Consider the following 15,557-nt stretch of genomic DNA (forward strand, 5'->3'; position numbering starts at 1 on the left):
TTCACGTTGAATTTTCTTCAGTTTTTCTCAAGTGGAGAATGAAAATGAAATGTAATATTAATACAAGATTCTGACACAAAAGACCTAAAAAAACTCACAAATAGTATTCTACCCTTGGCCAGCTCAGTTTGTATGAAATTACTAGAGCTGGGGAACATTGCTTTAGAGTGGTGCATTGTGGATTAACTGAACATGCATGCTTCTTTTTCTCACTATAATATGTGCATTGCAACAGTGAGAGAAATTAAAGCTACAAAAAGAGCTGTACCGGTGTACTATGACACCCGGAACAATGTGGCCCCGCTAAAGCTGCCTCCAAGCAGGGTGGTGCATGCGGGATTCGCCTTACTGGTACAGCTCTCGAATGAAACTTGGCAACAGCCCAACTTACAGCGCCCAGATCCCAGATGCAGATCGTAGAAGCCTCTCCTCCAACGATAAGCGTTCTTCCGTCAGGCAGTAGTTTACAAGACCTGATGTAGTTGTCTCTTTGCTGAAAGAAAGTGAGTCAAATCACCGCAGTGTACACAACGTTACATTCCTCTTTAATTTATACAGATCCGAGAAAGTCCCTAGTATAACCCGTAAAACTGGCTTCAGTACTCTGCAAACGTTGTAAGACTCAAAATGGAGAGCAGTGTCAGTAGAGCACACTTGAGCCACTTAAACTACAGCTATGTGCCACAGCGGTAAAAGCTATCGAACCGACTTGGCCGTACTCGCAACCCCAACATGTAGACCCATGATTTCCCACAAAATTATACAGTCAAAAGCTCCTTTATAGCAAACACCTTTTTAACGAAAATGCCACTACGGCGAATTTTTTTACAGTCCCGTTGGAGCCCTATAGGTCCAATAATGGACATCCTTTTTAACGAAAATACCTTTACTGCAAATTTTTTTCGCTGTCCCCTGAGTTTCGTTGTAAAGGAGTTTGACTGTATTGGCAGTATCAGCCCCTCTACTACAAACAGGATATTGTAAATACAAAGACAGCCCTTTGGTGTTGTTGACGTCGCACACTTACGCTAAATGCAGTAAAAAAAAAATAGATGCAAACACAGCGAAGTGAAGTGTGTCTTGACCATCTTTGTGTCATTTTCTTTTTAATGCTTTTAGTATGAGTAACGAACACTTTATATGTTTTGCAACTATCTTCAACCCTCAGATGTGTAATGCTTCAGTGAGTACAAATGCTCCCCTTTGAAAGGCAAAAAAGAATTCCAGCGTGACATGAGAAATGCCAAATGGTAGTACTTACAAGGCAGTCGAGCTGGGAGACTGGAGTCTTGGAGCCAGGTTGACTAATATCCCACACCTTGACGCAGCCTTTTCCACCAGTGTACACATATTTTGTGGGATTGGAAATGGTTACGGCACAGACAACTTCGCCGTGGGCCAGGGTGTTTATTTGCCTTGCGTGCCTCGGAATCCCGCTGCCCAGGAGTGCATCAGGCGGGAAGGGTACGGGCTGCATCTGACCCTCAGCACTCACGTGAAAGGAATATGCCCTGCAATAGCCCCATTCTTTGGTTCCTGCCCTTAAAGCATCATGTGCATGTGTTGTTGTTGTGTTGTGTTGTTGTTCATGCCTCTTGTGTGTGTAAAACTCACAGTTAACTTAGTTAGCAAAATGCTGTTAAACTCCCACATCTTTCAAACGGCTCAAATGACACACATGCAGCTGTGCAGCAGCTGGAACCTAGATTATCTTAAAATTCTATACAGATTGTTAGGTTTTGTCCTTATATATAATACATACTTAAGCTTTGTTCTTTAGACTTTATTTAGCCTGAACTGAGACATGCACAGGGTGCTCTAAGTAGCTTGTACTTACATTCACAAGCAGCTTATAAAATGCATATTATATATAGGGAACTCTAAAATATCAATTATCAAAACTTATAGCAACGAATGTAGGCTGTAAGCATTCTCCAAGTCCTCATATGTCACAGATTCAACGTTGGTTCTCACAGGCAAATGGGACTATTATATGTGCATGTGCATATAGATTGAAAATATCCCTGAGACTACCATGTTTGCTTCAGGAGTGCTTTGCACTGTTACTTTTGTGCCAGTTAAATGTATTCCTTTTGTTGCGAGTTCCAATTTCAAAAATCAGTTGTGCATATTCATGATGGTGGACGTACAAGTGGCTGAACAAGTGCTGGTCTGTTATTAACACCACAGGTGACTAATTTAGTCATCCATCCTATTGGTTAAGGCACAGGCAAACATGACTTAACTACCTGTGTATCTAGCACCCTTTTATTCGATATGCTTACAATTTTGAACGCTATGAAAATATGAAGAATTAGCGTGTACTAGCACGAGAGTCTGTGTGTGCACATGGCACCTATGTGTTAGGTGTATTAGGAAATGTGTGTTTGTGTCCCATGTGTGTGTGTGTGCAAGTGTGTGTAGTTATCTATCCTCCCCCCCTAAAAGGCAAAAATTACATGTAGGGACATAGAAAGAAATGCAAGCGACTCAGGTGTTGTACACATAAAAATGAACTATTTTATTTTTAGAATATTGGTATAATACAGATCTCGCTGTGGGCCTTCCACATGCATTTATGACGTTTTTACAGATCTATGTAAGCTTTTCTTTTTCCATCAGACCGTTCTTGAGATGATCATCTGTAAAATTTAGAACCAATTAGCCAGTAACAATTTACTGGACAGTGGGTGCTAGACCACTAGGTAAGAGTTCATGTACGGCTTAACGTTGTTCCCTCGATTCACATCCGCCAATAACAGCTACAACTGGCACATTACAAGTCCTGAAGCAAACTGCTTGATCGTATGCATTTTGGAAATGGCATTTTTAAGTGCTCTCTTGCAGTAACTATGCGTGGCTTTTTCCTATACTGTTCTTTCAAACAAGGGCAGTTAGTAGCACCAAATGTTTGCGGAATGTCGGGTGCACACATTGCAAAAGGAAGCAGTTAAGATAGCACAGCCAGCTCCAAAATGACCAGCACAAACATCACACAACATGGACTTACACAACAAGCATTTGCTGTCTGGACGTTTACACAGACGTGTACCATTCTCTCTCGCTGCATTTTCAAACGTCTCTCCCAACACCTCCCAAACTTCTTCAAGGTACCAAGCGAGGTTCTCGAATTTGACACATGCCTTCGCGTTAGTTGCGATGCTGAATTACTGTTATTTTCTCATGGAATGCTGCTAGAGCTGCATGTTTCCGACACGTAAACGGAACAACCACAAACCAGCACATGATGATGAGGGTTTGGTTCCTTCTGCCCAATATTTCCAAATTTAGGGTGAATCAGTGCAATGGGATAGACACTTTACATTTTAATGCATTATCAGAATCAACGCTTTTATTAAATACAGTCAAAACAAAACATCCAATGCTAAGCTTCGCGAAATACATTGAGGACTTTGTCCTCTTTACTTTGCAGTCATAGTCTTATGTCTAACGTTGTGTGTACCCTGTGCTATGTACTCAATAAAACCACCGAATCAAGGAAGTTGCATGAAGACAGGAGAGGGCAGGTAGAGTGCGGGGACATAACTTTCTCTCTGGGCATTAAAGCTACATGGCTCTAGTTGACGAAAGCTAGTGTTGCTGCTGGTACTGCAGACAAGCTCACTTTGGGCACTGTTGATGAATCTAGTGTATGTGAAAGAAGATATGCCAGTTCTGTTATATTTTTACATGTTTTTTCTCGTTTTGTGTTGATTTGCAAGTTATTTCTTGTGTTTCCATTCCTTATAATGTGGGAAAACTGGGGTCACGTGTAGACCCCCTAGCTTTCCGCGACTGCGAAGTTTTGCGGAATTGGCCATGTCTCGCGGAACCTGGTGTTCCCCTCAGAATCGTGTGTTTTTCACAGAATACTCGACATTACGTAAGGAATTAAGGAGAATTACGTAAGGATTTCAACCAATCTGCAACATTTTCGCAGTTTAAGCCCGATCGGTCTGATACTGCTGGCACTTACACGGCTGAACGTGCCGCGACGAAAGTAAATTGAACGACAGGAAGGTCTGGAGAGAAATTGTCAGAGTTGAGTCTAATTTTGTTTGTGCGCTGAAAGTTAAAGGGTCACTAAACAGCTCATTATTATAAGCTCAATTATCACGCTCCATGAGAGAACGTGACTCACGTTAGCGAAAGATGAAATTCGTTTACTTCTAGCGATCGTCTTTACCACGAAACAATGCCACTGAAAGAGCATAATCCACGCGAGCCTCTCCTTCATCCTTGCAACGAGGTCAACGAGGTCAACCTGACAACGTTCCAACAAATAGCAACACCGCATTCCAGGCGTTGGAGGTGGAGGAGATTTAGCTCAACTAGCCAGTGACAGGCCCCACCGAGACAAGCTGACCGGTTGCAGGGATATCGCGGTGACCTCGCAGAGCAATACAGGTCTGAAAACATGGTGCACACATGAAATGGAACATTACGGGCTATTGGTACGGTTTGATCAGGCTACCTTGAGATTGAGAAGCGGAAAGATGTTTAGAATTCACGTCACTTCTCGATATTACAGCAAAATGAATGTACGAACGTCCTGCATTTCGAACGGTTGATGGTGCGCGACGTCAAAATTACGTGTGGCTATTGTCGCCAGGGCATCGCAGAGCGGGGCATGAGCGCGAAAGAGTGCAGCGAATATTCTGTCGGTTTGGAGCCATTATTTACATTTTTAGCAATAATTTTTTGGAAAACGTTCACAGTCGGCGATGTATCACAATGCATTAAAAAAGTGCACCTTGTATAACTGTTTATTGCTCCGTTAATAAAGGCTCGAAAATTGTGCAGGACGAATCAGTCAGCGATCTGGGGAGAATGCTGCAACTTTTTTAAAATATTTTTTTTCTGTTACCCCACGGGATCCCGCGGATCTGTACATCCCACTTCGAGGAAACGTTAATTTTCCACAGCAGAAAGCTAGGGGGCTTTAGTCGTGTGCCATCAAATTAGCACTGTAGTCCCGTTAAAGGACCCCGAGAGAAATTACCGGGGAATAGAATTTCCGTTTGAATACCATATTCTAAACACATATTTCTAAAAGTCTCACTAACGTTACCACACTTGTGAAACCGAGGGTTCCACACAATGGGTACAAACTATTTCTCCTCCTGTCTCCGAGCCGCTCCCTCTGACTTCATGGATTTCGGTGTAACTGTGTCTGTCACGCTGTGTCAACAAAATCGCACTTACGGTTTCCCCCCAGGAATGGCACCAAAGTGGGGCGGTGGTCTCAGGGAGGGATGCGAGTCGAAGCCGGCAACCTGCGAGAGGGAAAGCTGCTCGCATCAGAGTCAGTGTGAAATGCTCCGCTGCGACGGACGGAACACGGGCTACTCACCAAAGACCGCGAATAGGAACTCAGTGCAGAGCTGTGCAGCTGGGAAAAGGCTGGATTGGCTGCCAGGTCAGCTGCGAGTGCAGCATGGGGACCACCAGGGAGAGGGTAAGGATATGGTCCTGTGTACAGAAAGTCAGTACAGGCACATCTGAGTCAAGAGTTCCACTGTTAACGGATGTTAGTGTTTTAGTTTTTGGAAAGCCCTCCGTTATTATGTGAGTACTGTTAGAATACTGTTTTAAGAGCTGCAGGAGCCAAGCTGTTCCTATTTGGTTGCGGAACCCAGAGGAGTAAACGCTGTGTACTCCCATAGGGTGCTATGGGGTGTCTCGGAGCTTCCCTCCATATACAAGGCACTTCAAAAAGGACTAGAACATTATGAGCATGTAGAAATTTATTAAGACTTGCAACATTTGTTTATTTGCCGTTCTGAAGCAGACACATCAAGCTTGACTCGCATAGTGCAGCAGTACTTTTGTCCCGTGCAAGGATAAAGTGTACGACCCCTCCGTTTTAAATTTTTCGTCAACGGTATTGTTTGTCTGGATATGCTAGAAAATTATCTCATTCCACAGATAGTCTCAAGATGGCCAAGAAGGTTTAGCGTTCATTCCAGCAAGCTTGGCTGTGTTTTGCTACAGAATGACACCTACACCAGTGTCACGAGTCTTCCGAATAAATTTCTATGCGCGTAGAAGTTTGTAAAATACTTCGTGAAACGCCCTGTATATCAACCTCTAAAAGCGTTGTGCTGGGTCTTGTTCAGACGCAATTTTTTTGGCGTATATTTTGTGTGGTTGACGGAGGAAAACACATCCCTCTCATTTACTGCTACGGTTGAGAGTTTTGACAACATTGAAACTTGCTGCCACCGACGTCTAAAATTTTGGTGCTATATGGCCACGCGCAAAGGCTGCACCTTAGAAGGGGCCCTTTCTTACTTAAAAAAAATTAGCAGTTCAGCAATCTGCAGGTGGCAGCTTTACTCTTTTTCCTGCATTCCGAATGTAGCTCCGTACCTAGAGAAGTAGGTTTGGAAGAGGCTAGAGGTGGCTTGCCTGCGCTTGAACCAGGCGTCGTCGACCCTGAACTTGTAGGGGTCAGCGACTTGGACACCGGAGTTGGGGACTTCTCGCCCTGCACAAAGGAAATCTAGAGTTGAAATTGGTATCCAGTAATATTGTGTACTACCCCTGTATGCAAGTCACCGTTGTGTTGAAAGAAGCATCATAGTTTGGAATACTCTCACCCTGCAGCACTATATAATACAGAGAGCTGGCAGGAATCTCGTAATGCCACCGAGACTCTCTCTCATATACTCATTTTGCTTTTCGTTTGTGTGTTTGCTCCTGTTTTATTTTTATTTACTTTTTCATTTGGTTTGCTAGAAAGGGTTCATGTATACTTGATCAAAAGATTTGGCCTTTCAAGATCTTAGAGGGTGGAGAACTAAAAGTAGTAGCACTTCTTCCTGGATGGAGCATTGTGATGCACCAACAAAGCCAAAGAGGCCTGAGGGCCTAATTGCAAGCCTATTTCCATCGTTTCTAGTACCCAAATTTCCGTGCCCCACTCATAATACATGACAAAATATTCGATAGTATTGAGTTTTGTTTTAATACATCACTTTCGGCTGTTGTCTGGATTCTGACAGACACATAGTCGTGAAGAGGTGCTCCGCCTCAATCGCGAGCCGCGTATGTCTGCAGCCTCTGCACAGGTCAATTTACGCATCGCTTCGCGCGTTACCGCGCTCACGTACCCTCCGCTACGCCTCCTCTCCTTCGCGTAGACACCTCTCCCCTCGGTTCTCACTCAGTCAATTTTCTATCGTTTCCTCCGATGGAGCCCGATTGAGTGAAGACTGAGTGCGCAGTCTCAACCACCGAGAACCTCAAAAATCGATGTCGAACGCTGCCGTGAAGGGAAGAGCAGTCGGCGAAAGAAGGGGGGGGCAACCGCAGGCGGCACCAATCGGAAGCCGCCGCCGCCCCTGTCGACTATTAATCGAAAGCGGAGAAGAGAGCCGCTTCGTTCTCCAGTCATTAATAACGCTAATGAGCCGGCTATCAGCAGAGGAGCCCTGGCCGCCACGGTGACCCGAGCTCATGAGCGCTCGACCTGCCGTTCTCGTTTACCGTGCCGTGTGAGGTCGCTCGCTTGAGGAGAAAGGAAGAACATGCATGCGCGTGTTTTTGCTTTGCTTTCGCTTAGCAGACGACGCGTTTGATCTCGGCCATCTCGTCGCAGCGAGGAGATTGTCGGCCATTGTTGACTTCGCGGGTGGCAATGCGATTTTGAAACGGCTAAGTATGCAGACGACGCTGTTGATGTCGGAGGTTATTGTTGGCTATTGGTGACTTCGCGGGCGGACACGCGCTTTTGAAACGGCCGAGTGTGCAGACGACGCCGTTGGTGTCGGAGGTTATTGTCGGCCATTGTTGACTTCGCGTTTGGCTTTACGGCTTTTGAAACGGCTAAATAATAGACGTGCGTCATCGTCTTGTGATAGTTGTGGTGTTGGTCGACTCTGGGGAAAAAGGTTGAAGATAACATTTGAGACGAAGTTGCGTACCGAGTTGATGCGAGGACTGACGAGTCCGTCCTTTGCAGACTTGGCAGACACCGGGGTGCTCCGACTTGAGGATGAACCGGAGCGACTCGGGGGCCGTTCCCGCTTGATGCAGCCACCCCGCTCCGCCGCCCCGTTTTCTCGAGGAGATACACTGCCGTTGTTCGTCGCACCGGCAGGTGAGACCGGATCCTAAAGAACACATTAAAAAATATGCGCGGCATTTAGCATCATTAAGGATGAAATATAAGGCACTGGACACCGAACGCATGGTCCATGCAGTCACCAAAAATATGACTACACGGCAAGCTATGCCCGTGTTCTACCTAAGAACGGCACGAAACGTAGTCCGTCAATCTAACGGTGTTGCTCCGCGCAGAAATTACATTCCAGCGCCACCAGACGCGATTCAAGCAATGGGCGCCGCCATTAGTGCTGCCACCCCGTGGAAGTCACAGGAGCTGTGCACGTGTGGGCTGCCGTTTGCACAGTTCCTTCATTTTCCCGTGCGTGTTTTCGTTCATTTTCGTGCCCGTTCGTGTTCATTTTGTGCCGATTCATGTTCTCCCGTTCGGGAACCGGTGTGGAACAGATGTCGCATCGGCCAGCACTCCCCACGTGAACAACGGTGCATATTGCACGCGGAAACGAGCAATCTTCTTTTTCCTTGATCTTTCGAACGTTGGTGCGCTAATGAGACGTTTACCGGATGACTAGTTATATGGACTGTTACGTTATCGTCAGTCATACTCATTAAAGACGGCGGCCACCAATATTCATCCCAATGGCACGAGCGATTTTGGCAGTCCACCCCTGTATTGTATCGTCGCTGGGAACGAGGCTAAGGAGCGCACGGAGACTAGTGGTTTGAGAGTAACGCAGACCAGGTCTCCTATAGTTTCGCACTACATTTCCCGTCGTAGAGTTATACGGCTAGCTGTTGCAGCCAATAGAACAAGTGCAGGGCCGCGCCCAAACGTGCTGTTCTTAAGTTGAACGCATATAACATATGGCCATAAAAGTGTGAACGAAATTGCCCGACTTGCGTCCAAGAATTTATGTCTTCCAAAAACGCGCTTTGAGAAATCCAAAATTGCAATTGCCATGCCGTTCCATTCTTCGACTTCCTTGATCCCGCCACCATTCACTCGATACTAAAAACAAAAACAGACGGGACAGTCGTCCCAACGGCCAAAGATTTACTCTTCAAGAACGAACACACACGAACATTTATCGTTATTATTACTACCGTTCTTTTAGTCATGCACGCACAAAATCGGGAACACACTTTTATGACCGTTGCACACACTCTTTCACGCCCAGCTACATTCGATGTCCATGTCGCTCGACTGCTTCGCAAAACAAGCTTCCCCCCCTCCCCCCTCAACGATTTTCTCTGTTTCAGTCCGATCAAGCGCCGCTATGTCGCTGCCTTTCCCTCCGCAGTTTTACTCCACTACGACAGAAATGAAAATAAAAAGACGAAAGAACGCGAAAACAAAACGCGGAGAAAACGCATCTTTGTCGTTACGTGAACGATATTGAAGTCGAGGGGGGAGCGGAGAGAAAATCGGATCGGAACCCCGCGCGCGCGTCTCAACAATAACGCGAAAGAGAGAGCGTTTCTTGTGTTTGTGTGTGTGTGTGTGCGCGGGCGCGCGCGGAATTGTATGTTTGGTCTTTATTCTGATGCGTTAAAATGAATTCGATCGCTCGAGCGCTGAATTGTGCATAGAATATAATGCGCTTACAGACGCGTGCCTCCTCTGTACGAGTCTCCTTTTTCATTTTTATTTTATTTTATTTTCTAAAAGGACTGTCATTTAATATTTATGGAGACACGATACGCTTACGCGACAAGTCTCGACATATCACGTTTGCGCGTGGAAAGGTACAATATGATGCATTTCTTCAATATGAGGCATATGTTTCGTAATGGGGGGGGGGAATAAATTTGTCGTACGAATTGCCCAAGGTTGCCTATTTATGTCGTCACTAGGTGTTGGGCGAAGGGAAAGCACCACTGGCGTAGCCAGGGGGGGGGGAGGGTTAGGGGGTTCGAACCCCTCCCGAAATCGTACCTTTGGTAGAGCATCTGGGAAGGGGGGACGAGGGAGGAAATCTTCCTCTCCCACGCAAAGTCCCTATGCAACCCCTTCGGAAATATTTTTCTGGCTACACAGCTCAAAAGCACGGCCTCTTGCTCATTCTGACAAGTCGGAAATTTTTATGTCATTGGCGATGGCGATGTGTCGCGCTATTTTGCATGGCCTCTATTTGTCGATCAAGCGCACAGGGTGCGGTTTACTTTTATTACTGTTTCTTTTTTTTTTTCTTTTTCTTTTTTTTTTTGTTAGCACCACTGTAACATTTGAGAAAAAAAAAACGTTTTGCAAGTGCGAGTAACACGCTATCACCGTGCAAAGCAAGAGTCAATGACACCGACGTCGCTGAGTCCCGCAAATAATACTCTCGTGGTTTTGATACACAGACTTCAGTAGACAGCGTGCCCTCACGTTTGTGCCCTACGGTTTTAATACACAGACCTCAGCTGCCAGCAGACAACGCGCGTTCACGTACGTCTGCGCCCTACATACAGGGCCCGTTTAGTTATTTCAAAGAATGCTCCCAATGTGACATGTGGTTGTACAGGGCTGATGCACGTGCGTGCCCCGGGCAAAGCAAATCGCAAAACAACACATCACTGCGAGCGAAACACGTGTGATTCAAAAGATGAAACACCTACCTCATTCGAAACGTCTACTTCCTGATTTTCGTCGTCATTGTCCTATAAAAGAGCAGGTTTCGTGAGATAATTATACATTTGTATATCAAATCGCTCGTGATTTGATGTTCACGTTACTCACATGGTCGTGCTTCTCTTCTTTCCGTCTCTTTTTGTCGAGATCGGTGTCCGGAGTTCGGGTCCGGGCTTTGGCATCGCGAGGGGATGGTGAATTCCTCTGGAAAAAAAAAAGAAGAAAAACCACGAGAATAAATTAAACCTTATCGACAAAGTGCAGGCTTTGAAGGAACAAGCAAGTGACATCTAGCACTGATCGAAACCCTGCTCCAGTCATCAAGCTGTCTTTCTGTGGCAACCGTGCACAATACTTTCGCTGTGCGGTGTATTGTCATTGCGTAATCAAATTTACAAAAGCGGTGCGGCGCTTAAAGGGAGACTTCGCAAGGATTCGAAATTAGAAAAAAAGGTGAACACGAACCACCCAGTCGATATCGAATAAGCCGTCGCGTTCATTTTGCACGGGTAATTAATTAGTAAATGGTGGCAGTAGCAAACCGAAACCGAATTGCGGAGAGCAGAAGCAACAGCGCCTTACTGCGGCGGTTCGTCCGAAGGAGGATGCCGTGACGTCACCCAGCGTTGTCGTCTGCTTCGAAATCTGCATTCTCCCTTACGTTTTGAACGAAACAGAAAGGATACTCCACGTAGTTCCCGTTTTCGTCGTTTTCCGAGATCTCTTGCCGCAACCACTCATGCAACATATTGAACCGACCATTATGGTGTCGGTTCCGACGGAGTAGAAACGAATACGCTTTAGAAAAAGGTATTTTTCTTCCAAAACACAAGCAGGCAAAAGAAGCAGTGCCGAGAAAAGGCGCCGGGTGATGTCAGCCCAGTGTTGCTTTCAGCGACCTCTCGCTTCACAGCGGCGGCGCGCCCGCTTTATAATGGATTCGTTTCAATAAAATCTGCGCAGTTTTGGAGGGAGATGTTTCGTACACATGTTCCTAACAGCTGAAAGGTTACAGATATACGACAATCTTTGTGATGATTTTGTGGCGGAGCCGCGGAGCCGCATTTTAAGGCTCTGTGCGATATCCCGGCGTGACGTAATCAGGTCCCTGTGACGTAGCATCAGCGTGACGAGCTGCCGCGATGTTTCATTTGTTGCTGAAATTCGGCTGCTATTTACAGGACGCGGCGCAACTTGCCAGAGAGTCCCTATCAGCACAACTCGGTCGCTCTGAAGGAGTTGTCCCAAGAGGGTCCCAAAAACTTCTCTCTCTCTCTTTTATTAAATTATGGCGGGAGCACACGCTGCCCCTTTAAAGAACACTTCAGTGTCGAACGAAAGTGAAGCACCCCCATAAAAAAAAGGCACATACACAAAAAAGCACCGCCTCATTTTACAAGGCAAAGTGTATTATCGCTTTCTAGACATCCCCATTCGGCTCCATCTCAAAACATTCACTATACGTGCACATCGGCAGCTCTCACAGTCAAAGGCAGAATCGCAAACGCACTCTCTGAGACACGGGAAGAACAGCCTGCAAACTGCTTCCAACAAGCGCGCAAAGAGATGAAGAAAAAAAATGGAAACGAACACTCAGCGCATATCTCCCACTACGTTACGCTCTGCACGTCTCTCATTAAAACCGCCGTAAGATGCGCTTCTCTGATTACGCATTCCAAACACGCGTATTCCATGCGCGAATCTCTTCTTCTAAAACGGCCGGGGAAACGCAAAATGCAAATAGCGGAAGGCATTAATAAGGCTCGCATGTGCCAAGAGCGCTTCTCCTCAAAAACCGCGCGCGCGGTGCTAGCCTTTTATGATGTTTCATCCTCCGCGAGAGGTTCGTACAGCTTCTAATGCTCGCGTGATCCGTTGTTTTCGCGTCTCTAAGCTCTTAACCGGTTACAAGATTTTCGTTTTTACGCCGCGGTTGCGTTCTTCTTTCTGGAAAAAGTGGCTCCCGAATGTCTCGTGATGTTGGCAGATTGTTTTTCAGTGGGTTCGAAAATTGATTGAACAAACTGGTTTGTTCCCGTAGCCGACTCTCAGAATTTGTCTCCATAGAACCTTCATGCATCGTGGAAGCTAGTTTCGGTTTCTGATTGTATGTGGTCGGCAACAGTGGACTGAAACGCGGAGGAGGAGAGAGAAAGAAAAAAGCTGGCACAAAATTGAACGGCGTGTCGAACGAGGTCCAGATGGTGTAGTTAATTCGTATCGGTCGCATTAGCTTTTCAATTGTAAGTTCTTTTAACCGAGTGTCATATTACGATCGTCAAAATCGTGGCACTGGGCAGGCGCTGAAAGTGCTTTACATTACATGTACAGCCACCTTCCCTGATTAATAATTATGCTAATAACCACTAATACTAATAAATTTAACTCGGATATATCTTCTTTGCGCTGCTTCAGGATGGATGCTGGGATTTCAAACATTCGCGATGAAGTACGTGTTCATTCATATTTATTCTCGTTCGCTCATATCATCAGCAATCATCTATCAAGCATAATAACCTACTGAAAGGCGGTACAAGAAATTCAACTTACCCTGTCATCCGCAACGGCTGTTTATAAGTGGACGAAGGCAGCAGAAACAGTCATGAAAAGAAAACAAAAACCACGGGTTAATGAGCAGCTCAAAACTTACAAAACTGGTCATCCTCGTTAATAGTACTGAGTCATTGTAGTACTATTTTGGCAACGCTATTTTACATTGGCCAACAGGAGACATAGCGATAAGTGTCTGCTTAGCCGGACGAGCGGTATTGTAAAGATAGCGCAAGTTGATCATTGCACCCTTGTATCAACACGAGAGCCCTTCTTATCGGGCTTGTAAACTGGCCAAACAACAATCGACCGCGTTCATAATTTCGCTTAATGGTGGTGCAGAAGACGACGATTTGCTAACAAACTTTCGTCGCTGAATGTATGTTACGTTTTGTGCTACTTTGTGATCGCCTTAATGATTGCTGAACATGGACCTGTAGCGCCTAGACGCTTGTGTACGCTATGCGTTAGCAGCACACTGCAGTTTCGTGGCGCACGCAGTTTTAGTAGAGGGCAGCAGGCCAAGTGCAACTAAAATTCGACCAGCCTAATGTTATTAGTGAGTTTTAGTTTATCGCACGCTGTCGCCTTTGCGTACGTAAGGGATAGCGTTTGTGGTTCTGCGCATGCGCAAGCAATCCCGAGTGCTTCCCGCGAGTGCTTCCCGCAGAACCGCAACGCTATTCAGCCTTTCACTGTTTACAAACAACACGAGGCACAACCGGACGCCGTGTAAGGTTCCCAGCGTCAGCGGCTGCACCAGCACGCATGTGGTCCTGTGTACAGACGCTAGATTCGAGAAATACCGTACGAACGCTGGGCGCGAAAGTTGGGTTCGACGCATGTGCAGTGTCAGCAACGCGTACGCTGGCTTACGCAACGCTAAGGGTCCTTATTACGCGTTGAATATTCAAAATATGTGCTTATTTGCTAGTTGTATAAAAAGAAACTAGAAAGACAGTTCGGCGGGTGGTTAGAATTCTGTGAAGAAACTGCCACGGATGAAACTGAAAAGCGAAACAGGAAAACTAATGAAAAAAGTAGTCATAAGCGAGCAGAACACATAGAGAATAGTTTGCCGCTTCAAGTGCCGTACTATTTCTGCCCTCTTTCTTACTGTAAAGTAGATACACGTATCCGTTATCGACCTGCTCCGCTTGGCACTAATGGCGCTACCACATACGCTAATTCTATACCCGTGCTTTCAACTCCAGAATTACATGCAGCAGACAACAGTCATCTTCACCCGACTGCAACCGGGAATTTTCGCGCCATCGACGCGTGTCCCAAAACAAGCAGACGACGCCGGTTTTCTGCTGCGCACAGCAACGCGCGCGCGCTCTCTGGTGAACAAAAGGACACATTGTCATCGACATCGCACAGATCGAAGTGCCGCTCTTCGGCGCGGCTCACTGCGTTCTCTCTCCAATGGCTGTGTCGTCCCTATGCACGGACGAGCGAATCGTACAACTCCTTTTTTTCGCTCGCACCGCTACTATTTACGACCCAGCTACTTTTCCTTGATCCCCCGGCGTGGAATAAAATAATAAAGGATCCCCGATAAAGAATACGAGGCGGAAACGCGGAGCTCGTACATCTTGTTTTGCGCCGCTACGCGCCGCTTCTTTTGTTCTCATAACGCATCGACGAAGATGGCAAGAAAGAAAATAAAGAATCAAAATCCGTTTCTTTCTTTGCGTTCTTTTCTTTATTGCGCGTCAAGATATAATGAGTTGGAAGACGAGAGGTAATTCGGTAAGGAGGGGATTCAAACTTTGCCAGACGAAAGGAAAAGAAGAACGAGAGTGAAAGAAAGGGTGAGAGAGGAAATAGGTATGGAGAAAAGGTGAAACGAAATGAGAGGCCAGAAAGGTCGCAACATTTGCGAGGAAAAACAAAATAGGGGACGATTCGGAGAAAACGAGGAATCCTGGATGAAATCGAAATGAAACAGAGAGAGAACGAGCCGCGCTACTAAAGTAAACAGCGGCACTGAAGAAGCGAGAGCACCCCCCCCCCCCTTTCAAAGACAGCGTGCAAATCACGTGATGTAATAAGACGAACTTCAGGCGCCATCTTTTTCTCTCCCTCTCTTTTTTTCTTTTTTTCGGTGCAGATAAACATGCAATTTATTTGCAACTCCTATATTTACGTTCCCCCGTTGCACCCCTGCACATCTCGTTTTCAACTTCATCCAACGTGTCGATAAAAATATTTCCGTAAAAGACAAAAAAAATATATAAAAAAAACGGTATACGGAAAAGGAAATACGTGCAGCTCGCTCCCAATAATACAATTATGCGAAACGGAAGAGGCAGAAAGT

At 45.9% G+C, this 15,557-nt stretch overlaps 1 protein-coding gene across 3 annotated transcripts in view; it reads right to left on the bottom strand.

Annotated features, from left to right (window-relative positions):
- LOC135369793 (transducin-like enhancer protein 4) overlaps positions 1-15,557 on the bottom strand; it is a 57,101-nt gene that overhangs the window by 5,371 nt on the left and 36,173 nt on the right. For 2 of the 3 annotated variants that reach the window (XM_064603311.1, XM_064603312.1), the window contains exons 9-17: positions 13,235-13,251; positions 10,793-10,888; positions 10,672-10,713; positions 7,929-8,117; positions 6,373-6,490; positions 5,354-5,472; positions 5,206-5,291; positions 1,262-1,511; positions 392-493 (exon numbers count right to left, since the gene is read on the bottom strand). In XM_064603311.1, the coding sequence (XP_064459381.1) occupies positions 392-493; positions 1,262-1,511; positions 5,206-5,291; positions 5,354-5,472; positions 6,373-6,490; positions 7,929-8,117; positions 10,672-10,713; positions 10,793-10,888; positions 13,235-13,251 (1,019 nt within the window). The remainder of the gene's footprint in view (positions 1-391; positions 494-1,261; positions 1,512-5,205; positions 5,292-5,353; positions 5,473-6,372; positions 6,491-7,928; positions 8,118-10,671; positions 10,714-10,792; positions 10,889-13,234; positions 13,252-15,557) is intronic. The other variant, XM_064603313.1, reaches the window with a different exon arrangement.

The sequence above is a fragment of the Ornithodoros turicata genome, chromosome 10, assembly GCF_037126465.1.
Source record: "Ornithodoros turicata isolate Travis chromosome 10, ASM3712646v1, whole genome shotgun sequence".
NCBI lineage: Eukaryota > Metazoa > Arthropoda > Arachnida > Ixodida > Argasidae > Ornithodoros > Ornithodoros turicata.